Here is a 22,687-nt window from a genome sequence, read left to right on the forward strand (position 1 = left end):
ATGAGTTCGTTAATTCTATCAAAGAAAAACTTTCGCGCACGCGACACGTCCTGCGCGAGATTGTCGACGGGTTTTCGAGCCCTCGCCGCGGCAGAGATTCGGTACCGAAATGAAAAATACACCGGTGATTCGCGCCGGTAATTTTTCGGTCGTGGCTTCGCGACGCTTTATAGCGATCGAAATTCAGAGCACGTTTACCTGCGTTTACCTATATTTCCCGGTGATATTTTCGGTTTTCAGACTTCGTTATAATTTCCAAGATTCTGTTTAAGCAGAGGACAATAACCGGTATCGTTGCCTTGTCGTTATTATATTTACTGGCTTTGAAACATGCTTTATAAAAACGTGATCATATAACAAGAGCCTTTAAGCTCGTCGCTTTAATGTTTAATACCCGAATGGAATACCGAAATAATACCGATTTCGGTATTATAATGATCTTGATGATTTGTTATTATTTGTTAATTATTCCAGCATCGCTGGAATAATAATTAAGGTATAAAAATCAAACAGGTACGAAATCTCTGCTCGCGAGGCTTTCCCCGTGTGATTACTCGATCACCAATTAGAAAAGATGTGTTCGCGGTGCGCTCGCTTCGGCATCCAACCGACATCTCGTACAATCACCTAGGTGGGGGGGAGGGGGGGCTGCTCGAAATCGCGTTCATCCAATTCGCAAATACGCTTCGCTGTCACGACTAGCATCTACCTTTTCACCGCAAAATCGATCGTGACGGTCTTATCACTGCGACAAATCCGTCATATATATATAATATATTTATAATATATATATATGTATATTGTAATAGACGATCATTAAATTGCACTAGTACATTGCACACGTTCTCCGAAGTTCTTTGGCATCTCTATGAAGTACATATTTCTCTCTAGAATCCCCAAGGAGCGACAACACGCTGGATGGAACGGCGCAAGGCGGCATACGTCTTGCCACCGTCCACCGTCGTTCCCCTAAACCATTCACCCGATGTACCATCTCTACGGAACCCTAACACCGTTCGTTTAAGTTGTATACGCCTAATTTATCCCTGTCGGTCAATCGGTAGAGCCGTTCGTCGAATAGCTCGACCCGTTTCTCAAGAATATCGTTCGTCCACCTGGGGGATTAATGGTGGATCGCGGACACACACACATGCATTACAAACATACCTAACTTAACATATCTAGGTAACAACGGATCGAACACCGCCATCGTCTGTCCCTCCGGGGGAGGGTGGAGGGGGGAGGAGGGGGGAGGGTGCGAGGACACAGGGCGACCATATTCCCTCGACCACGTTCTCACCTGTGCGCCGAGTGCACGAACGTTCCGATCTTGCTTCGATGCTCCGTTCCAATGTTCGTCCGTTCCCGTCGAACGCGAGATTCGTCGAACGGTGATTCTAAGACTCTACTCGTCGAGGCGTAAACTTTCTACTCACGTGTAAAAATCGAAAGGTTCCGCGCGCGTCGTCGCGGACGATCTCGTCTATAAAAGCCGGCGTCGTGCGTCTTCCCGGCGTGCTCGTCCACGTTCAAAGGGTTAAATAAGGCTCGTTAGCCAAGTACCGCGTCGGATCTTCGTACACTTTCACTCTCCGAGCCGGGCGGCGTTCTAGTTCATGCTACCGGGTGTACCGTGTGTCCTCGCGCCCACGCCGCGCCTCGACCGTCGCCCCGTCGAGGTGACACGATGTGCCACTGGGTTTGGGTTGCGCGTGTGCGACGCGGCTTCGCCGGGAAGCGGGAAGAAGAAAATATATGGTAACGTACAGCCTTTGGGTTGGTCACATAGGAATCTCGTTTTCAGTAGGAGCAGTGGTTCTTACACGTGTAACGATAATAGGAAGTAACGGGGGAGCAGGATTCGAAGACGGGGAAGCCGGGTTTCAGGTGTCCTGTTCGACGACTCGTCTCTCCGGGCTGATCGGCGGCCCTCTTACGGAGGCTGCTGCGAGGCGGTGTTGAAGAAACTGGCTCTTTGATTCCTGTACTGGGAGGCGACCACCGCCTGCGGGTTCGGTATGTGCCTGATGCCGAGGTTCGGCTTGATCTTCATCCCGAAACCGGAGATTCTCTGATGGGGCTGAGGTATCCGAAGCGCTACCTTGCTGGCGATGTTGGCGGGGCCGAGCACCAGAGGGTCCACGGAGCTCTTGTCGCCGATGCATCCGCTCAACAGGGACACTGCTGCGTCGGACAAGGTGACAAGATTCGACTCCTGACCCCGTCGCTGGTCCAAGTCCTTCGCCTTCCCGCGCAACAAGCTACCCGTCGCGATCCCCGGTCTCGCTGGCCTCGCGTTCAGCGAGGGCGAGCAGGAAGAGGACGAGGACGTCGAGGAAGATGGGGAGGAGGACGAAGAGGAGGAGGAGGAGGTGGACGTAGTGAAGTTGCCGGCTGATAGATTGGCCGACAGGTTGGCCGACAAGTCGAGAGCGTTGTTGTGCACGGTCGTCCCGCCGCTGCTCAGGTCCAGCGGGATCTCGTACTTGGAGTTGTTCGGCTCCAAAATGGCGCTGGACGTCGCGAAGCCGGAAGGCTTTGCTACCCGCAGAGGCGCGAGCGGCGGCGGCCCTTTCTTTTTCGGTACGGTGTTGACCTGCACCGGCGGGGGCGGCTGCTCCTCCTTTGTCTTGGACCTGATGCTCTTCAGCGTGTCGCGCATCTGCTTCTCGGCCAACAAACTCCTGACACGGTTCGCCTTGCTCTCGCGCAGCTGCTTCTCCAGCTTCTCCCGGTCCAAGCTCTCCATTTTCTCGCTGCTGTTCTGGACGCGCTGCTTCGTCTTCTCGCGGACGTTGGCCTCCTTCACCGCGACCAGACCCAGCCGGCGCAGGATCTCCTCGTCCTTCTTCGGCCTGTCCGTCTCGGTCTGCTCCGGCGGCTTCGTCGGCTCCGGCTCCGCTTCCTCCTTCGACTTTGGCGGAGGCCGGCAGGCGACCGGCGCGCTCCTCTGCTCCGGCCTCTCCGCTCCCGGCTCCTCGACCTGCGTGCTGATATTTTGTGCGATCCTGACCACCTCGTCCGGTATGCTGTCTATGATCTCCTCGATCGTCTCTTCCGTCTCGCCGGCGCCCTCCTTCGCGCCCTCCTCCCGCACCAAGGAGCCCGCCGACCGTTGCTGACCCATCGCGGTCGCTTTGATCTTCTCCCTTCTGACCGCTCTCATCTGCAGCAGCTTCTCCTTCGTCTGGCCGCCCGCCGTCGCCGACGTGATCCGCGGCGGGCATGGCGTCAGCCGCACCTTCAGCTTCAACAGGTCCTCCCTGGGCGTCGTGGTGATCTCGGCGATGACCCGCTTGTTCCGTCGCTTCCTACGCTTCCGATGCTCCAGCCTGGCCAGCTCCTTGCTCTTCGGGCTCTCCGGCACGTGGTTCGGCTGCAACGGCACGAGATCCGGCGTCCTCATCACCGGCGTCACCTCGCAACGGGGTTTCTTCGCCTTCGGCTCCTTGTCGCGTTCCAGATTCGTCTCCAGGGACCGAGCCGGCTCGGTGCTACTTTCTAAAATCCTGCGGGCCTCGACTTCGCATTCTTGGACAGGCTTCGGGCTCGGCGGTGGCGTCGGCGGCCTTTGAATGTTCTCCATGGTCGCCGCGACGTCCTTGCTCGCCTCGTCTTTGTACGGGCACACTCTCGGCACCGAGACAGCGATGCTGTCCAGTCGCGTCACCCGGTAGAACAGCTTCATCGGCGAGTCCTGCAACGTGAAAAGCCCCGCCTACCCTATGGTACTCTAGCCAGTTGCAACGCTACAGGTTTCTATAGTATCCGGGCCGTACTGCTACCACTATTTTCTAACTAGAATCACACCCCTGGGGGTTGTGTTCCGATCAACGATTTCACAAAGCCGAAAATGTTACTTTTATTAATCCGGTTACGAACGTTCGTCAAACTTTGTCATCCAATTTTAATAGTTTTACGATGACAAACTTGTAGGCTCGAAATAGAGATCCGTAGAAATTGTGGTAAACAACAACTACAGTCTAGACGGATATTTAAATATTTTATAGAGATGTTTGAAAGAAAGTGTGCGGAAGGGTTGTTAAAGCAATCTTCACTGTGCCAGGCTCAGGGACAGGATCGTGGATCCTGAAAGAGACCGACGTACAGGTGCAGGTACTCACTCTCTTCCATCCGAAGATGCAGGCGAGGTCCAGCAGGGTCCAGGAATGGTCCAATGCCATCATCTGCGAGACATCGGATCGCTGCTCGTCGTTCCGCTCGCACAGCATCTCAATCTTGTTGATCCCGGACGTGTTAGCCTCCTCCCAGCCTCGCTTCAGCATCAGCAGCCTGACCAGGTGTCGCACCGTCACTCCGGCCGGACACTTTAGGTATCGCGTGCTCCTCAGCCCCGTCGTTGTTTCCTCCTGCGTGGACTGGTCGACGCCCGGCCGTTGGTGCCGTGACCCGGCACAGTTTTCCGGTGACTGACCGCCGCTCGCCTCCTCTTCCGGTTCATCGAGCTCGCACAGGCTCAGGCTGACGAAGTCGTCCAAAGTTAGCTCGAGTGCGCCCAAAGGTGGGGCCAAAGGTGGGCACTGCGGGTTCACCAGCCGGAAGTGGCGCCTTCGCTCGAGCTCCGACCGGAAGAGGCCCGGTACCAGCAGATACACCAGCCTCTGCAGTTTCGCGTCCGGCAACAGGGGCGGGGACGTCGCGACGTCGCAGACGGGACACGCTCGGGCACCGCTGCTCAATCGCCTCACTATGCAACCTCTGCAAACTGAGCACCGTCCGACTTGTACTTAATGCCCGAGGACTCTTTTTATCATACGCGAATCGATACGGCTTTTAACCTTTTTACTGTCACCGTGCATTCATTGCGCGATTGGAAATTATTCCAGGTGTCTCGAATCAAGTTTTATCCGAGATAGCTGCACGAACGAATTCCTTTCAGTCATAAACAATTATTCGATTACTCGTTGGTATAGTCAGTTTGTTAACGAGTTATTCGAATAATTGTTTATGAGGTATTGATCGAATAAATTGATAGGCAAATTGGTTACGAATAATGATTCGAGTAGAGCCCCCTAATTGATCCCATGGAAGTAGAGGCAATAAAAGGTTTAACACTAAACGTACCGGCATTTTTCTATACCTAATCTTACCATAGAATTTTTGTCGGTAAAAAATAAGCTACGAGAAAAACGGAAAGTGGGAAATTGAATAATCGGATGATATAAGAATTTACAGAAAGTCAAATGACCGACAGAAATAACAATAAATGTAAGAATTAGAAAAGTAAATTTTCAAAAGGGATCATTTGACCCCTCTTGGTACGTTTAGTGTTAAACCACGAAAAGCTATAGACGGAATACCATTAGTTCGGAGCACCGGCAGATTCGCGGCAAAAATAAAAAAACAAATGTTTTCGAAAGATTCGTTCTTAAAGAGATCGTTCGGGTCGGGCTCGGACGAATTCGAAAGTACAGAGAGCGCGGTTAGTCACCCTCCATGGATTCTGATGCCCGCCAGAAGGGCGGACAAACGCGCGGACTGTTCGACGCACACGAGGTACGAAGTAGATACGGCCGTTCGTGGTACGGCGCGCATCGCCGGCGCGGCGATGCGTACGAATAGTTCGAGTGCTGCGATCGACGGCTTTTATTGCACGACTATACAGGGAGTCCGAATAATCCGGATCGAGGTTCGCTTCCGTGGAAAAAGTGACGGCAAATAGAATGTTAACAGCGGTGCTTGAACATCGGCGTCAATCTCGATTTCTTCGACGGAGCAAATCAATTTCAATTTCGCGCTTTATTAGCCGAGAAACCGGTCGACTTCCGGCGGGCACGCGTCGCTCTGTGTCAGCGATTTAAAACGGGTATGACGTCGGTTTCGGTCCTTCGAACAGTTACGAGGGACCGAAAGGATGGTTTTAGCGGACTTCGGATCTTATGTATTTTTCATAAAAATGTGGTCGCATCGAGAATGATTATTTTATATAAAAATTCGCAGTCTAGTTGTAATTATACCGTGTACTGATATTATATCGGTCTCAACCCCTTGCAGTACTTTTATCTTCGCAGTTACAATGATCAAATAATTTTCGATTGGAATAATTTCTTGGAGGGGAAATAAAATTAATGTTTATAGCGTGCTTGCAATTACTTCAGCGCTTAAATATTAGCGGTAAAAAGGCAGAATTTTATTTCGACTTGTAAAGACGAAATAACATTCTTGCTTAACAGGTTATGTCAGGTTATGTTAGAAATTGTTAGAAATCACAATGACGATTCAGGCTCGTCAAAGTACGGGAAGGGGTTAATAACTGTTCCTATCAGGACCGACAAGTACCAAATTCAAATGAGCTATCTTCGGGTGCCCTTTCAACCCTTGGTCCGCGCATTACACGCGCCGCCGTGGGCGCGTTTCCTTCGCCCGCGACACAGGCTTATAATTCGCGATCGATCGGTCGTAGGTGTTTCGGTTTGATAGAATAGAATACTAACAGGAATGCAGGCACTCGACGAGCGTGGTTGCGTCGACGAGGTATCCCCTGCAGAGAGGACAGACGATATGTTCGTTCAACTCTTTAACCAGCGGCTTCTCCCTCTCCGTCGCCTCCATGTCGGTGTTCGGTTCTGAAACAGCTGTGACGATCGGATCGTTAATCCGCGACTGCCGGCACGGGGCTGATTAAAAGTCGCCGCCGCGGCGCGCGTCTCGCGCCGCTCCAACCGGCTCCGAGGACCTACCTACCGGACGGTTTTTCGCTTATCTAAAATTAAATCCCGCGTTACGCGGGTCATTAGTACCGGCCCCCGCCGTCGTCGATACGCGTCCCGATAGCCGACGGATCCGAATTCGGCGGATCTCGAGACACTACGCAGGTAGCCGGAGCGCGTCGCCGTCGCTCGCGCCGGGGGAATCACCGCGCAGGTAATCGGGTTCGAGTGCACGGCAGCCGGCGATCACACAGTTTTAACCGGGACTCGCCACCGGCCGTCGATATATTTAGAATAATGAAATATCTCGTGGAAATCGTGCCGAAGGGGGGGACCGCGTTGCGCCGCCACTTTAAGCTCTATCTCTTAAAGGGGATGCTTTCTCTCGATCCCTTCCTACGCTCCCGCCACCCGGCGATACTTTCGACTAGATGAACCGGCGTGCTGCTGCACCCCGACGCCGCGCAACACCACGCACGGGGATCGCACGAGAGACAACGGCGAATCGCGCGTATCGCGCGAACGAATCGCTGCTCGCGCGAACGTCCCGCTACGCTCGCTACTCGGAGCATTCCTCGACCCGTTAACCGGCCGATCTCGCGAATTCTCTAGGATTAATTCACCCCTTCGTTCCGGAACAAGATTCCTACATGTATCAGATAAGAAGTTTTAAACTTGTTAATGCTGTTCAGTTTTCATCTCAGACGGTAAACGCGAAGTTAATTGTGCCTGAAAGCAAACTAAAGGGCCAGCGATCGGTCGGCTCACGGTAACCGGCTCCGCTACCCTAAACTCGCTGGACGAACGTTCGATGAGTATCGCAATCGATCACCGGGTTTTGTTCCAGCTTTTACGAGGTGTTGCGCAAGCCGGCGACGTACAATTTAATTGGCGGATCATCGATCGCGAATGAAACTCGCTACGATCGAGTTTATCGCGGATCGAAGAAACGCCTCGGCGAGAGAGGCGGGGATTATCGGTGCCGAACACGAGACGAACAACGAGGTCCTCGCGTGAAAGGTACTTGACAGTGAAACCGGCCGGTCACGCGACACCACGTCGACCTGGAAAAACTAGGTTTTCAGAGCCGCCGCGCCGCGGAGATCTACGCGTCGCGATTTATCGCGGCACCGAGTTGCCGCTGAACGCAGTCCGATGGGACTCGGACTACGATCTTTCGCTCGTGGAATAGTCCGACGGGACTGTCCACGGGATCGAGCCGCCGCGCGGTGTCCGCACGGTGGAATTCTTTTTTTTCCCGTGGACACGCGAGAGCGGTTCGTCTGTTTGGGAAACGGTTCGCGTGCGACGAGGCTCGCGAGCACGGGGCCAAGTGTCACTGCGCATGGCAGGCGAAACTGGCCGGAAAGGAAGGCTCGACCACCTGCGTACGGGAATAACACGGCCGACTACTCGTGTTCAGGCAATTTCGGTTTGGTGAATGATTCGCCAAGGCCGGGAACACGGCGGAGACACGAAAGTGGGGTCACCAGGAATGAGCAGGAGCGGCGAGGAGGAAGAGACGCCGGCGGAAACGGGGGGAGACAGAGACGGAGACGGAGACGGACGGAGCCGCGCGGAGAGAGAGAGCGAGAGAGAGAGAGAAGAGAAAGAGAAACAGAGAGAGAGAGAGAAAGGGTAGAGAGACAGAGACGAGAGAGGAGGGAGCAGTAGCAGGGTCTCTGGACTCGAACTTGAGAAAGGTCTGGCGCCAAGCCGGCAGAGGACGAATTCGTTCGCGGTGATCCTCGCGGATCGGTTGCCCGAGGGAGAGTCCGCGATCGAAATTTTTCATCGGCTCGGACGAACAAGCTCTATTCCCCGATTCCGGTCACGTTCTCCGCCGTCGAGGATCGCGCGGAGGCAGGAGAAACCGACCGGGGAAATGATATTCGATCGCGACGCGGCACTGCCCAAGGAAAAAAGGATATCGCTGATCAGACATCGCCGCCGCGGATACGTAGCTCGTGTTTCTACGACTATCTCCCCGCGTACAAAGGCTGTATCTTTGACCCGGCCGTTAATGCCGTTTCCGCGCTGTTTTACCGGACTTTCTACCCATCGTGTTTACCAACCACTCCCCCCAATCAACCCCTCGAGTACTCGCGGAATTTTCGGTGCGGCGCGTGTCACGACGGATCGAATACAAACAACGGCCAGCTGAAGTCGGTCGGTTCGTCGAACCCGGGTTTCCCGGTGCCGTAGCTAGGAACGAGTAACCCGACCAACGGGATACGCAGCGGAGAAACGTAATTGCGAGCGCGACGACGGGCGAGAGCTGGCCGCCATCGGCGGCTGAACCGTGGCAAATTTCGGAAAGTCGAGATGGACCGGGGTGCCCGACGTGTGTACGACCGGAGGGGTTAATTTACCGATCGCGGCGTAACACGGTGAATCTACTGTTCGCGTTCGGCATTCCAGGCGAGGAGGATCGAGTATCGCGGTGGTGTCTGGTCGGTTTGGGAGCGAGGTGACGGCGACAGGGCCAGGCGAGGAGGTTGACGGAGATTCGCGGCGACCTAGCTGACGTTTCGGGGGCGGTATAGAGAGGCTTACCAGCGGTGTGTAAGGCTGCTTACCAGCTAAACGAGAGATACGGTCGTGTCGTGGCCAGCGAGCTGCCGTCCCGGCTGGCAGCGGAACGTAGCAGCGGACGTGGCAACGACGGTGTTCTTGGTTGCCGTATCGGTTCTCGCGGTGCAGCGGCCGAGGAGAGGTGGCAACAGCGCTCCGTCCGTCGGCGTGCGGCGCCCCGAGGCTCTCTCCCGCGATAGCAAGCCTCGTTGTCGTCGCTCACGCCGTCGCACTCCTCGCCACGGCCGTTGTCACGAACCCGTGACCGCGAGCAATCCTGATAACTCGCACGCCGCCGCGAGCCACGTACCATCACGTCCCTACCGACTGCGAGCACAGCGCCGCGCACATGTCCCTGCCACGGTTTCGACCCGATTCCTCTCCTTCTTCCTCTTCCACTTCCTTCCTTTCCTTTCCTTTCCTTTCCTTTCCTCTCCTTTCCGTCCTTTCCTTCCTTTCTCCTTCCTTCCGTTCGCGCCGCTTCTGTCTGCCTCTACACGTCCGCTTCCCCTTCGCGCTTCCCTCCTCCTCCCTCTTCCCACTGCTCCGGTACGATTCCTCTCGGTTCCGCCGTCTTTCAGCACGGCCGCGAGATCGGTCTTCCTACGCCGCCACTGCTTACGCGCTCCTACGTGTCGTCACTCCCGAACACGCGCGCCACGTTCCTCTTCGTCGTGCTCGTCGTCGACGACACGACGTGGTTGTCGATCGACCGGTGGGTCGACAGGCGTGCGCGCGCGCGCGCGCGCGCTCGGTCTCCCTCGTTCTCTTTCTCTTTCTCCCACCCGTTCTCCTTCTCTGTAACTCTCTCGCGCGCTCCCTCTCTCTCTCTCTCTCTTTCTATTGCTCGCTCTCTTCTCCTCTCAGCTCGGTCTCCGTCCCCCCACCGACCGCCTCCCTCCCCCACCCTCTATCGTGCGTTGTTCCACGGTCTCCGTCGCTCTCTTCCGTTTGCCTCCCTCCTCCTCCTCGAGGACTCTCCACGGGTCTCGTCAACGTAACACACCGTTCTCTTTCCTTCCTCCCTCTCTATCTCTGTTTTGCCCCCTCCCCTCTCCACGTTCCCAACCCTCTCCCCGTCGTGCCTATCCGTCTTTGTTGGCCGCGCGACTCTCTCTCTCTCTCTCTCTCTCTCTCTCTCGATTCGCTGCACTCGGGACTACTCTCGAACGTACCGCGACGATACTCGATGATGTTGCGATTCGTAGGCGGCTGCCGGCAACAACGACGACGACGACGACGATAACAACGTGAACGACAACGCCGACGTGCGGACGAAGACGACGGCGGCGGCGGGTGGCGGAGGCGGAGGCGATCCGAGAGCAGAGCAAGTGTGTGCAGCGGTGGCGCCGAACTGCGGCCGCAGCCGTTGCCAGATTTCGATACGGTGCGATTAGAACGACGCTGCACGGAAACGACGGGAAGGCACGGCTCTGGCCGCGTATCGACCCCGCCTAAACCCCGCCTCGCTGCGACGGGGCCGCACGAGCGACGCCGAGCGTCGGCGAGCGTCGACGAACCGGCGGGTTCCCCTTTTCCGTCGTCCTCGTCCTTTTCCGCGATTCCTGCCGTTCCTCCGCTCCTCCGGCACGTCCTCCGGGCCCCCTGCACTCTGCCTCGATCATCCGTGCCCCCTTCGAACCTTCGATTCGTCCGTCGTTTCGTCGACGAGTCGATCGATCTTGTCTGTCGACGATGATGATAGTCTCGTCTGCGACGTGGTCGGTCGCCTTTCGCCTGCGTTCCGAGTGTTTTTAACAAAAGGTTCTTTTGAACTCTTGGGGCACGGGTCGGCAGCTACGAAGACGGGTCCTCGGATAAGTCCTTCTCCGCCCAACAGCTTGGCAGTCCGAAGGGCAACGCTTTTCAATCAAAATTGGCGAAAAGTAATCCGTGTAACGATTATAACTCGTTGGTTATAGTAAATTGTTAATAATTACGAAGTAATAACTAACGAATTATAGTCGTTGATCATTAATTAGAGGATACGATTTTTCTTCTCCCTCTGCGGAGAGGAGTGATATCTCATTCGTAAAGGGGGCATGTCCTTCGGAGGAACGAGCAGACAGCGCTGAAAGTTGGTTAGAACGGCTCAATGTTCACTTAACAATTAGAGTCGGCGAGCAATGACCAGACGCATGAGCAATGTCGCACGCAATTGTCCAACGCGATTTCCATTGCTTCCGTCCAGAGTCATCAGAGTTCTCGGCTGCGCAGTAATTTCTCTCAAATTGTAGACGAAAGTAGACAATTTAAAAAGAGAAAATACAATTATTCGAGGCTTGCGACTCGTTTCCTCGATTTCCGGTAATCAAGAACTATGAAAACGAGCTGCAAGCCTCGGGAATAATCGTATCCGCTCCTCCCCCAAATTGTCCATTTTGTCTCTGCAATCCGAGGGGCAATTCGAGAGTATTTACTATACATATATCTTCCGCATCTTTTCCGGTGTCCTGCGCGATCAAACGACATCCGCGATCGAGACGAGGGCGACCGAATCGTCAACAGCAATCGCGTGCAGACGAGCGGGAGGCGCTGGTTGGACCAACTCTCTCGAGCGTCGCCTGACCGTGCAGTCATCTCGCACGTCGCTCTAATTATCGGATGCACCGTGTGCCGGCCGTGCCGCATCGAGCATAAAAAGCAGCTTTCGAGCAGCGGCGCGTTAAGAACGGTGACTTGTCGGTGCCGCAATAAAACCGCGTCGACGGACGGAGCGCGATAAATATGCGGCGACCTAACGGCGGCGGCGGCGGATGCAGCGTACGTGGCCGATCCACGCTGGAGAGAAAAAAAGTTCTCTATCATCGGATCCCCGGTTTTTCCGCGATCTTTTTTCTTCCGTTTCACTCGTCGGATCGAGCGTTTTTTATCGCGCCGATAGCACTCGGGACGGATCAGGCGTCCGTTGCCGCGCCGCGCGCGAAATTCAAGGTCCCGGAAATCGACGTTTCGTATTCGTCGAGCTGGTAGACGCGGCTCGATCCATTATGCATAATGCTTCCTGGCCTCTAGTTTCGTAACTTCGATCTGTGTATCGAAGGAAACACGGCCGCCACGGTTCGCAAAAGGCGTTACTCTAGTTTCGACGATAGGCCACGCACGATGTTTAACGCGCGCGCGCGCGCGCGCACGCACGCACACGGACGCGAGCCGTCCGCCGATAACGCGGCCGCGCGACAACCGACCGAATTGTATTCGAGAAGTATCCCGTGCGTACCTACTTATGCATTGTATAACAGCGGCTCGCGCGGCGATACGTCGCGACGCTATTGTAAATTTAAATGTCCCGCTATTTATAGAACCCGGTAACCGGTTGATCCTGATTGGCCGTCGCGCGGCGTTCCTCGCCGAGAACAACGCGCTCCGTTTTTCCGAGCGGCTTCCGAGATTTCGGTGCCCCTACGGTGGAATGCTCCAACATTCCTGCGACGCGGGAGCACGGTGCCTCCGAGCGACGTTTCGAAAGTTGGCTGCGATCTCGAAGAACGTTCCTAAGACATTCGATGATCTTTGTAAGACGAATCCGCGTAATACGTTAAATCGTAACGAATTCCTTGAGCCTGCTAGACGACAATATCTTCGCTCTGAAATCTCGTATAATCGTTTCAATTGACCGCCTGTAGAAATCGCTGGAAGAAGCTACTTGATCCATCAACCGAAGGAAACGAGTTAATTCGTTAATGGTGTCTTTCTGTATCTTCCTCGGACTCTTCCTGTATCTTCTCTGGAATTTTCATCCCTTATGCAACATCGTTGATAGTCAATTGTAATTAATATAGGATTTACCTATTTTTCCTGAAACGAATTTATAACAATAGATAAAAACGCTGAGAACAGAAAGCATAGTGCATCGGAATTTCAAGCGGCGATAACTCGAAATCGCGTAACACGCGAGATCCCTCTTTGCAGCCGCGAAATTACATAAATATCGCCGATATAACCGTGAATCTGCATCTTCGGTTGTGACGCGATACCCGTGCGACAGTTCGTTAATGAAAAATCCGTGGATCGATGGATTAACGTCGTCGAACGGCCGTCGCGAAGATCGAGCGAGAAAGAAAAAGGCAGGGCGTCGCGATGCCGGGGGTTGCGGCGAGAACAAGAGGGAGCGAGCGAACGCGTGCGATAGACAGGGAGAGCGGGAGAACGAGAGGAACGACAGAGCCCGACCGATCGATCGGCGGCGACGCGGTACAGTTCGTTCCGTAGCGACCGTCGCCTTGAAAAAGAGACAATCGAGCCGAGCGAACCCGGTTTTGCGTCCATCGGCCGAGCACGGTCTCTCTGGTCGATTGCCGTTCATGGGCGGACTGATGGGCATGGTTACTGCCGGTAAAATGGCGTCAAGCTCCGACCACTCTGACCACCCATTCGGCTGCGCGCAGTTGCGGCCCCGCCTGCCGACTGCGCGCGCTGCTCGTCCTCTGCTCTCGTCTTCCCGTTTCGTGCCGAATCGCCGACAATGACGTTACATCCGGTTTACCGTTCGTTTTTCCGTCATTTCCACGGTCGCTGATCGTTCCCCTTGGAAACATCATCGGCAGCCATGGTCTAATTCGATGTACCTTGCCGTAAATAAGTCGACAACCACCAGATGGCCGCCGCAAATCGACTCTCCGTTACCGTTCTCTCGAACGTTTCCACGAATTCGTTCCAACTTCGAACGAATCGCGGTTTTACACGTCTTCTACAGCTTCTGCGATCCGTGCCGATCGAGTTTTGCGAAAGTTCGGAAGAGAAGCATGGAAGAAACCGAGATACAGGCGATTAATTCGGGCAAATACGGTCGAGAGATGTTTCCTTTCTTTCTAGGCGTCTAGACTTGCCGAGCGTCTAGACGTTGCAGCGTTCTTTGTTTGGTAGGCTTTTGGAACTAGGAATCTTGGAAAGCGAGGCAACAAATGCTCTTTGTCTCAAGTGGCCTCTTGGGGCAACGCCTCGAGCAAACAACGACAAAGAAACCATTTATCTGAATTTCTTAGTACTGCGTGCTTGGTATAGGCGTTGTTTTGGCGGCTCGCAGACTTCCATGGGGCCGAAGCAGTGTGCCCCATAGAGCGATCCGTGCCGTCGGCTGCCACCTTTCGACGGGACAGCTTCTAGAACGACCATACTTTTCCGTTTCAAAGCTAATGGTAGAATTTATGTCGGGTTCGACGGTTTTCTAGATGCGTGACTGTCGATTTTCTTGCAGAATGCACACTCACGGCGCAGTAACTGCTATTGCTCAAGGAAATTCCGCTTTATCGTAAGATTGAAGCATCTATAGAGATATGATTAGGTTCTCATTCATAGACCGAAGTCGTTTCTGATATTACTAGATGTGTTGGAGTGGAATGTTCCGCCCTGCATTCTCCGTAGCGCACATTCCGCGTCCCTGCGCAGTTATTGATTTAGGCGTCCTCCATTTTACTTGGAGCGTAGGGTGAAGTTCCTTCACTCGACGTCACGGTACTTCACTTTTATTCGATTATACTGAAGCGAAGATATGACTTCGGACGCAACTATTCTTTCAAAAAATTGTTCGTCTAGAGTCGTAGAACGATAGGAGAGGGAAAGTGGAAAGCAAGAGATCGAAGTTGTGTAGAAAATAATTTTATTATCGATACGTTTTCGCACTAAAATTGTAATTATACAGGTGGGCTCTTATAGTGGATAATTCAAAAGTACATCCTGCCTAGCCAGCTCGAGCAACATAGGATCGTCGAAGAATTTGTTAATGGACACGTCCTCGGACAGACCCTTCCGCCTCCGTGTTTTCAGCATAAATTCTCTGGCCAGATGTGTAGCCGGTTGAGGCTCGAGCGGTCGAATCGTGATGCTTTTATCCAGGGGATCGCCAGGTACGATTTGCCAATGGTGGAATACCGACAAGCAGAACGCCTGTCCCTGTGTGTGCGTCCTGAGATCGGTCTCGAACCCGAAGCTATCGATCGCTGGGATGAACGCCTTGATGGTGTACAAAGGACTTCCAGGCACGGGGGCGTCTTGGGTGACGTGGCCTCTTCTTTTGGCCAGCACCGTGTAAACGGCCGACACGCAATCCGCGGGTGCTTGCACCTCGACGAACAAGTACGGTTCCATTAATCTGGGCGTTGCCATCAAGAACGCCGAGTAGGCTACTCTCCTTGCAGTTGGAATGATCTGACCACCTGTAACAGAAAACAGAATTAACACGAATCTATCTAGAACAGTCCGACGTTCTTACCTCCTCGATGCAGAGGCTCCTGGGCGATCACAGCATCCAAGATCTTGAACTTCACGTTCCGGATAGGCTCCTCGCAAAGGGGGCCTTCTCTGGTGCCCCATTGGAAGCCTTGAATGATGGCGTCCCGAGCACTGTTCAGCAGCGTCTTGTCCACTTCCGACGGCAGCGTGTCGTCGACTAGAATGTTCGGGCCTGTGGCGTCGGGTCCGAAGGCCCATATACTTCTCGCAGCCAGCAAGTCCCAATCGTACTTCGTCTGGAAGAACTCTCCCAGCCGCTTCCTGCAAATCGCAGAGTGATCGAGACCTTTCTCTACGTTTGAGCCATCGGAAACCAAACTTACTTGTTCCACGTGATTTTAACGTGCTCCGCCTCTATGTCCTCGGCCAATCCTCTCTCCAGAGGTTCAGCGATCATCGTCAATTTATTGCGCTTGTTCGGTGTCTCCGCGAAACACTTCAACGAACTGGTCTCCACCACCGTTTCAGCGAAGGCGACGACAGGATCGGCCACTTTGATATCGATCTCGGAGTACATGCGACGAAGATCATGCATGGCGCAGTCCAAGTACAGTTCGCCTGTTCCCAGAACCACGTGTTCACCGCTCTCCTCAACCCTAGTACCCAACAGAGGGTAGCTTTTGTTCACCTTTCTCAGACCGTCCAACATCTTTGGCAGTTCCGAGGGATTCACAGGCTCTACTGCGATCTTGATCACGCTCTGGGTGTTGAACTTCAGCGGCCGGAATATGTGGAGGTCGTCCGAGCTGTTCAAATCGGTGATCGTGCTCGTCTTCACTATTGGTCGATCGATACCCTCGATCAGAACCCAGTTGCCCGCTGGAACCCTGTTTAGTTCGATAGAGTAGCGTGCCTCGCTGATCCATAACCTTCCAACAGTGAGAACTCGCGAGTCCTCTTCATCGGTGCGGGAATAGGCTTCACCAAGTACGCGGACGCGTTGTCCTGCCTCTAAAGTACCGGACATCACCCTCCCGAGGACTACGAACAGCGTGCAGTCTTCGGTAGGATACATTTTCGTGCTGTGAATCATCAACCTGCCCTGAAAACAAAGCGAGTCGGCAAAATGTAGAGATCGAGCATCGATAGATATTCTGAAGCTAGAAAGATCTCGAAGGTACTAACATCGGGATCACAGTTAACCATGTCCTGTGCGAGAGGAGAGTCTATAGGTCCTGTGTACACGTGCTGCACCTTTACTGGTGCGTGAGATTGGGGGCTGGGCACGTGAGCTACGCACATGTCGACCAATCCACACATGTCTCCCAGAAACCTGGTGCAGACTAATCTCAATAAAGGTCTGATGTTCATCTTCATCTCCTCTGAAGTCAATCTGATTCCCAGTTCGTCTAGTACTGTGAAATTAAATAGAGATAGGATTATCAATACGATCCGATAGGAGTGAAAGTGTTAAAGTCCTACTAACCATCTGGCAAGGTAGTGTCCACGTCGCCGACAACCTGGGCGAAGATCTTGTACAGCGGCTCCAAGATAAACTCAATGAAGCTACGCTGAGCGGTATTGTGCGGAGGTTTCTTGGTGAACTTCCGAGTCTTGGAATTAAAGTATATGTCACCCCATAGTCTCTTCGCGAACTCGTTGGAGTTCAACCCTGGATGAGTCTTTGCGTACAAGGCGGCGAAGGATTTCAGGGTGAAACAGACGTTGTATTCGGAGCTTGCAAAACACACGTTGCCAATTGCAGGCGATACGAAGGACGGGTTCTCGTTATCCGAGTAGAGGGCGATCAATCCATTTATCTCCTCGATAATGTGCCGTAATTTGTAGTACGCGTCTAACGGAGGCAGTTTTAACTCCAAGATCAAACGGTCTATCTTGTTTATACAGACAGTTAACGCAAGCTTTTCTTGAAGCGCGTGCTTCAGAAGCCGCTCTGTGTTCAACATGACACCTTCTGCGGCGTCCACGATTAGGATTGCGCCGTCAGATAAACGTATCGCGGCTGTCGCCTCGTCGGAAAAGTTCACGTGGCCCGGGGTATCAAATATGTTTAATAGATAAGATTTCGACTTCACGTCCTGTAACAATAGAGTTACAGGTGCCGCTTTGGTTGATACTCCTCGCTGCTGCTCCGTGAATAGAGTGTCTGTGTACCTGCAGATTATGAAGTTTTTTATGAAGTTCAATCACAGTTGCTTAGACAGATTGTTAGCTCTTACCTCAAAGGCTTTTCGTCCGTTACACTGTGGAGATAGGGGTGGGTTTGCCTCACTAAACAATCGACTAGAGTAGTTTTTCCATGATGCAAGTGACCAAGCAGAACAACATTCCTAATTAAATGGGGTGCATCCATCATGTCTGCTAAGAATTCTATACTATACGTAGTTTCTGGAAGTTGTTGCTGCTTGATCTGAAACTTTGGCTTCCTAGTTGGTGCTATCAGTGGTTTATCTAATGGCTGGGCATCCTCTTCTTGTACTAATGTTTCTACCTGGAATATGATCAGTGGTATTAACAAGAAAAATTCATTTAGAATCAAAACGCTTACCTCTGGTCCGTACACTTCCAATGCACTAGGGTAATATCTTTTGTCTTCGTGCAGCACCACTGCCATGGAGTTGCCCTGGTCATTTTGCTCCCTAGACTCATCTTTGTCTTCCTCCATTTCCTCGTCGGAGCGCTCCCTGTCGTCGGCATCGTCCCCGGCGTTCCCATACTCGTTTTCGTCTTCGCTGTCGGAGGCCAAATCGGGGCCGATATAATTGCCAAATTCGTCATAAAGATCGGCGTCCATGGTGAGTCTTGTTTTAAATTAAAAAAACTGCAAACATATACAACATATTTACGCATAAAGATCGATTGTTTACGAGTTGGTCACGGGTACATAACCTTGACAATTCCGAGCAACCGGTCATGTGTAACAATGTGAAAAAGCCAGCAATTATCGACCAACTTTGTTCGACACATCAAAAAGTTTACAAAGAACGCTCGCTAATGTTATGCACTTACCAGCAACAGTATTATTTATAGCAAACGTTCAATCGATGTCGAGTTTGTATTCTTGGTTATGAACCCTGCATCGTGTAAAACAATGTTATAAAATGATGCGCAAAACGTTCGTACACTATCTTTGATTGTTACATTCAGAATACACATACAGGAGTAAAATGAAATTATATTTGCAACTAATATACACGTGTAGTTTTTATTTCTTAACTGTATACAAACTCGTGCGACTTGTATCGAGTGAAGTAGGTAAAAACGCAAATGCAACATGCCAATGTGACAGAGCTAGATCAATCATTTTATTTCGTGCAATACACGATATTAGTTGAATGTTATAGGATGCATATAATATATTTAGCTAGTAATTATGTATAGGAACCCAGGAAAGAGCCCAAATTCAATGTCTTATTTCTTCTTGCATTTTTCATTCATCTTTCGACAAGACAGTGCGATTGGTAGGACTGCTTGCTGAGTTAGTTGAACGACGCTCCGCTAGAGGATAGGCAGCGGTTTGTTCGAACTGGTTTGTACTAATTATACGGTTTAAATATCGCGATCTGATTATTTTAGTTGTCTACATAGCGAACGCAGCTTTCGAGGCATTGTTATTTGCATTTTCAATTGTTATACGTAAACTAATCACCGTCAAATTTATTACGCAAGCAAAAAACTTCAACCTTTTCGTTTAGGTTTGCTCTTTGCTAGGCGTCGCCACCGGTACGATTTGTTACAATGTAAAGCAAACAGTTGACGATGTTAGGATAATAAAAAATCGTTTGAGGGTCGGTAATTGAACTCCGCTAAAATGGACAGGTATCATAGATCGTCTACTGATCGATCGATTTTTTGTTTATTTACAGAAATCGGGGGTTGGCTAGCGAGCTACCTGAAGTTGTCCGAAACAGTTGCTGCTGCGACAGTAATGTTTGCGCGCATGGTCGCGAAAGTACATTCGGCCTATCGTGCACGACACTTACGTTGGCAGCTTACACAAACACAGCTTGTCTACACCGATACGAATGTTGCCCACAGTGGCCCAGACTGACAGCTGGAAGAACGCGAAGCAGGAGTGGCAGATCATGTAAGGTGAGACGCCTTTGTTTTCTCGCGGCGTGTAGCATCCGTTTAGCATCCTAAGTGAACGACGTTGCAATCTGTCGGGCTGTGTTCGCGCGTCCCGAAACCTGTCTTCTAATTCTGTCCTATTAAGTGTAATTGACACACCCGCTACATTGCAACGACGTGCGTTACGTTTCGGTTGCTCGAGTTCCTGTAAACAAAACCATTAACTTCGGTGTCAAGCGGCTCCGATTTTCCCTCGTCCAGTTAATGAGCCAATTGTTAACGAGCGGATCGTTTCTAGGGTACCTTGGCCAGACAGCGGTAGCTCGACAATTAAAGGGCAGGTACACTGCTGAGAATACATCAGAACAGTTGACAGAATAGGCAGAAGAAGGCAGAGCAGCGGGGGAGGGGGTGGGAGAGCAAAAGGCGGTATGACACGTCCTCCCAATAATGACAACCTTATGACCTTCAAGCTGGTCGTAGTAGGAGATGGAGGCGTTGGAAAGAGTGCTCTCACCATACAGTTCTTTCAAAAGCTATTCGTCACCGACTACGATCCCACCATCGAGGACAGTTACATACAGCATACAGAGGTAGACAAGCAATGGTGTATTCTGGATGGTGAGTATGACCCTATATCCTTTATACTTGCATCTCTAGGTCCCTATGTTTGTGTATGTGCTATTATGCCCATGCTCGTTGTACACGAACAAAGAATGTTTTCTTGTACCTAACAGTGCTGGACACAGCGGGCCAAGAAGAGTTCAGTGCCATGCGCGAACAGTACATGCGCAAGGGTGATGGGTTTCTGTTAGTGTACTCTGTGACTGACAAACAGTCCTATGAGAATATCATGTATTTCTACACCCAGATACTCAGGGTAAACGACAGAGACGTGTACCCCATGCTTCTGGTAGCCAACAAGGTCGACCTGGTGCATTTGAGAAAGGTCACGGAGGAGCAGGGAAGGGAGTTGGCTCAACGTCTGGGTATACCTTACATTGAAACCTCTGCCAAAGATCCACCGTTGAACGTGGACGCAGCATTCCACGAGGTAGGGACAGAGCAAGCCATCACTCTCGATCAGTTCTCGCCGACAGTTAAAAACAACGTTTTCATTTTTTACCTTAGGTCGTTCGTATTATTCGAAATCAGCCTCCGACCGAATCGGAGAAAAATCGTAGGAAACGGAGATGTTTGGGGAAATGTAATCTTCTGTAAGAACGAGAAGGAGAAGTGTCAGAGGTGTCTGCACAGGGTCGCTTTCGTTCAGGAAAGCGGGACGCACCTGCCAAACAAAATACGGATCTTCTGTCCTCCATCGTACATAGGTACTCGTGAACGATTTTCCATTTTTGTTTATCCATTCACCTATTATTTCGTAGCATTAACGAGAGATCGATATTCCCCCTCCTCCCCATGCCTCCCCCTGTATAATAATTGTACAAAATAGTAACGATAAGAGATGCATTCGAAAGGATAACGAGCGCCGTTCATCTCCGAGGCGTGAATAGATTTTTTAAAAACGATTAAAAAAAAGAAACCAACTCAACATCGGTTTTAAGACTCGAAGACATAAGAAAAAGAGAAAAAAAACGAAAAAAAAAGAAGACAACATGTAACGAAAGAGATTCGTCGGAGATATATAAATATATATATACATATATATATTGACTGTTCATCATCTCGACAACACGAGACTTCGTCTCAGTACGCGCGTACACATCAATTTTCTACCATCGACGAAACACTATGGAATTGAGCGTTTTTTATTGCACGATGCATACATAATTCTAGAGAGAGAGAGATCGAGTGCATGGAAGAGAGAGAGAGAGAGAGAACGAAAGATAGAGCGAGAGAGAATCTTTTTAACTTCTTCGCGTCTTGTCATGAAATGACTATAATGGTTTCGTATATCGACTCGACTCACCTTTTGAACAGTTGTCGAGGATTATAGCTTTAAGCGTATTTATTTCCGTTCGATTTCTATTCAGCGACTCTTCCGACTGATTTCCACTTCGATTTCGTCCTACATTCATTTGTCTCTTACTTTCCAATGTGTCGATTCCACATTTCTGTTCCGGCATTAATCGACCCGCTTGTTACACACCAGGTATCCATAAGCATTCACGTAGCGACGTGAACATGATTTGCAAATCGAGTCGTCCGTTCCCTTATGATTAAAAGAATTGCGTTCGGCGACCGGCGTCCGACGAACAACCGTTTCAAGAGAGAAAAAAAAAAGAGAAGATAAATTACTAAAAAAAAAACAGGAGTAAAAGTATCGAAAAAAAGCCTCTGCTACCTAGATTAATCGCTTTCGTGCACTCGGAGGTCCGATGAGCAAAACAGATAAAAGGACAAAAAAAAAAAAAGTACACCGACGAACAAACACCCACGTACACGTAATAAATTGATCGTAGATGGCGCGAGCCGCGAGACTAGTGCATTATTAGGTAGCTCCGTTTTATTTGGACATTGTGCAATGAGCGGAGAGAACGTTGCTCTCTCTGTGACACCGACAAAATTACGATTTATCGCCGCGTCCTTTTACTTTTTTCCGCCGGTTATTCTAGATTTCGAGCGCTCGCGTCCTGTCGAGCACAATGCGCGCGGACTTTAATCAACGTCGGACCTTTTTATATGTATTAAGAAAAATAATGCCATGGCCTACATTAGTATTTAAACGTGGAAACGAGGGGAGAACAAAAATACGAGAGCGAGAGAGACAGAGAGAGAAAATGGGGAAAGGGAAGAGCTCTACGACGAGCGCGAGTGGCTCGAGCGGATTATTGGTGAAACGAATAATAATTAGTTCCGAAGTTATTTATAGCGTGCGGAGAGGAGGCGCAGCAACGCGATCGCATAATCGCGAGTTCGTTTTCGTTTTCTCCAGCGGGGGGGTTAGAGAGTTCTTGTAAACCGGAAGTTAACGCACGGGATCCTCGTTCACGCCCCGGTCGTAGCCGGCGAGCTTCGACGTTGTCGCGTTTTTAGCGTACGCACAAAGTGCTTTTCCTACACCGTAGGATCGGTGAGAAGTCGCGTAGTGATTTTACGATACGATATACATACATTAACAAATACGTACGTACATAACAATTTAAATAAATACTATAATCGTGCACAAAACGTCTTGGCGCAGAACCGATTTATTCTAACAGTGAAACATATTTGCC

At 51.2% G+C, this 22,687-nt stretch overlaps 3 protein-coding genes across 5 annotated transcripts; 1 reads left to right on the forward strand and 2 right to left on the reverse strand.

Moving 5' to 3' along the window:
• Positions 1 to 789: 789 nt before the first annotated feature.
• LOC144468187 (uncharacterized) lies at positions 790 to 10,643 on the reverse strand. 3 transcript variants are annotated; one of them, XM_078177490.1, is made up of 4 exons: positions 9,228 to 10,643; positions 6,456 to 6,596; positions 4,125 to 4,726; positions 790 to 3,718 (listed from the first exon to the last, which is right to left on the reverse strand). In XM_078177490.1, the coding sequence occupies exons 2-4, from the start codon at positions 6,571 to 6,573 to the stop codon at positions 1,934 to 1,936; spliced, it is 2,505 nt and encodes an 834-aa protein (XP_078033616.1). In that variant the 5' UTR covers positions 6,574 to 6,596; positions 9,228 to 10,643; the 3' UTR covers positions 790 to 1,933. The 3 variants fall into 3 exon arrangements, with proteins under 3 accessions (XP_078033616.1, XP_078033615.1, XP_078033617.1); XM_078177489.1 differs by having other exon boundaries at positions 9,251 to 10,642; XM_078177491.1 differs by having other exon boundaries at positions 790 to 3,697; positions 9,251 to 10,641.
• Positions 10,644 to 14,833: 4,190 nt separating this feature from the next.
• LOC144478746 (116 kDa U5 small nuclear ribonucleoprotein component) lies at positions 14,834 to 18,694 on the reverse strand. The gene is made up of 8 exons (XM_078196947.1): positions 18,447 to 18,694; positions 17,986 to 18,258; positions 17,657 to 17,928; positions 16,903 to 17,591; positions 16,602 to 16,831; positions 15,800 to 16,518; positions 15,457 to 15,737; positions 14,834 to 15,400 (listed from the first exon to the last, which is right to left on the reverse strand). The coding sequence occupies exons 2-8, from the start codon at positions 18,229 to 18,231 to the stop codon at positions 14,895 to 14,897; spliced, it is 2,943 nt and encodes a 980-aa protein (XP_078053073.1). The 5' UTR covers positions 18,232 to 18,258; positions 18,447 to 18,694; the 3' UTR covers positions 14,834 to 14,894.
• LOC144478748 (ras-related protein M-Ras) lies at positions 18,155 to 21,833 on the forward strand. Its single transcript, XM_078196948.1, has 5 exons — positions 18,155 to 18,232; positions 19,304 to 19,529; positions 19,807 to 20,129; positions 20,246 to 20,562; positions 20,640 to 21,833. Exons 3-5 carry the CDS (start codon positions 19,940 to 19,942, stop codon positions 20,727 to 20,729), a joined length of 597 nt encoding a protein of 198 aa, XP_078053074.1. The 5' UTR covers positions 18,155 to 18,232; positions 19,304 to 19,529; positions 19,807 to 19,939; the 3' UTR covers positions 20,730 to 21,833.
• The last annotated feature ends 854 nt before the right edge of the window (positions 21,834 to 22,687 follow it).

The sequence above is a fragment of the Augochlora pura genome, chromosome 3, assembly GCF_028453695.1.
Source record: "Augochlora pura isolate Apur16 chromosome 3, APUR_v2.2.1, whole genome shotgun sequence".
Taxonomy (NCBI): domain Eukaryota; kingdom Metazoa; phylum Arthropoda; class Insecta; order Hymenoptera; family Halictidae; genus Augochlora; species Augochlora pura.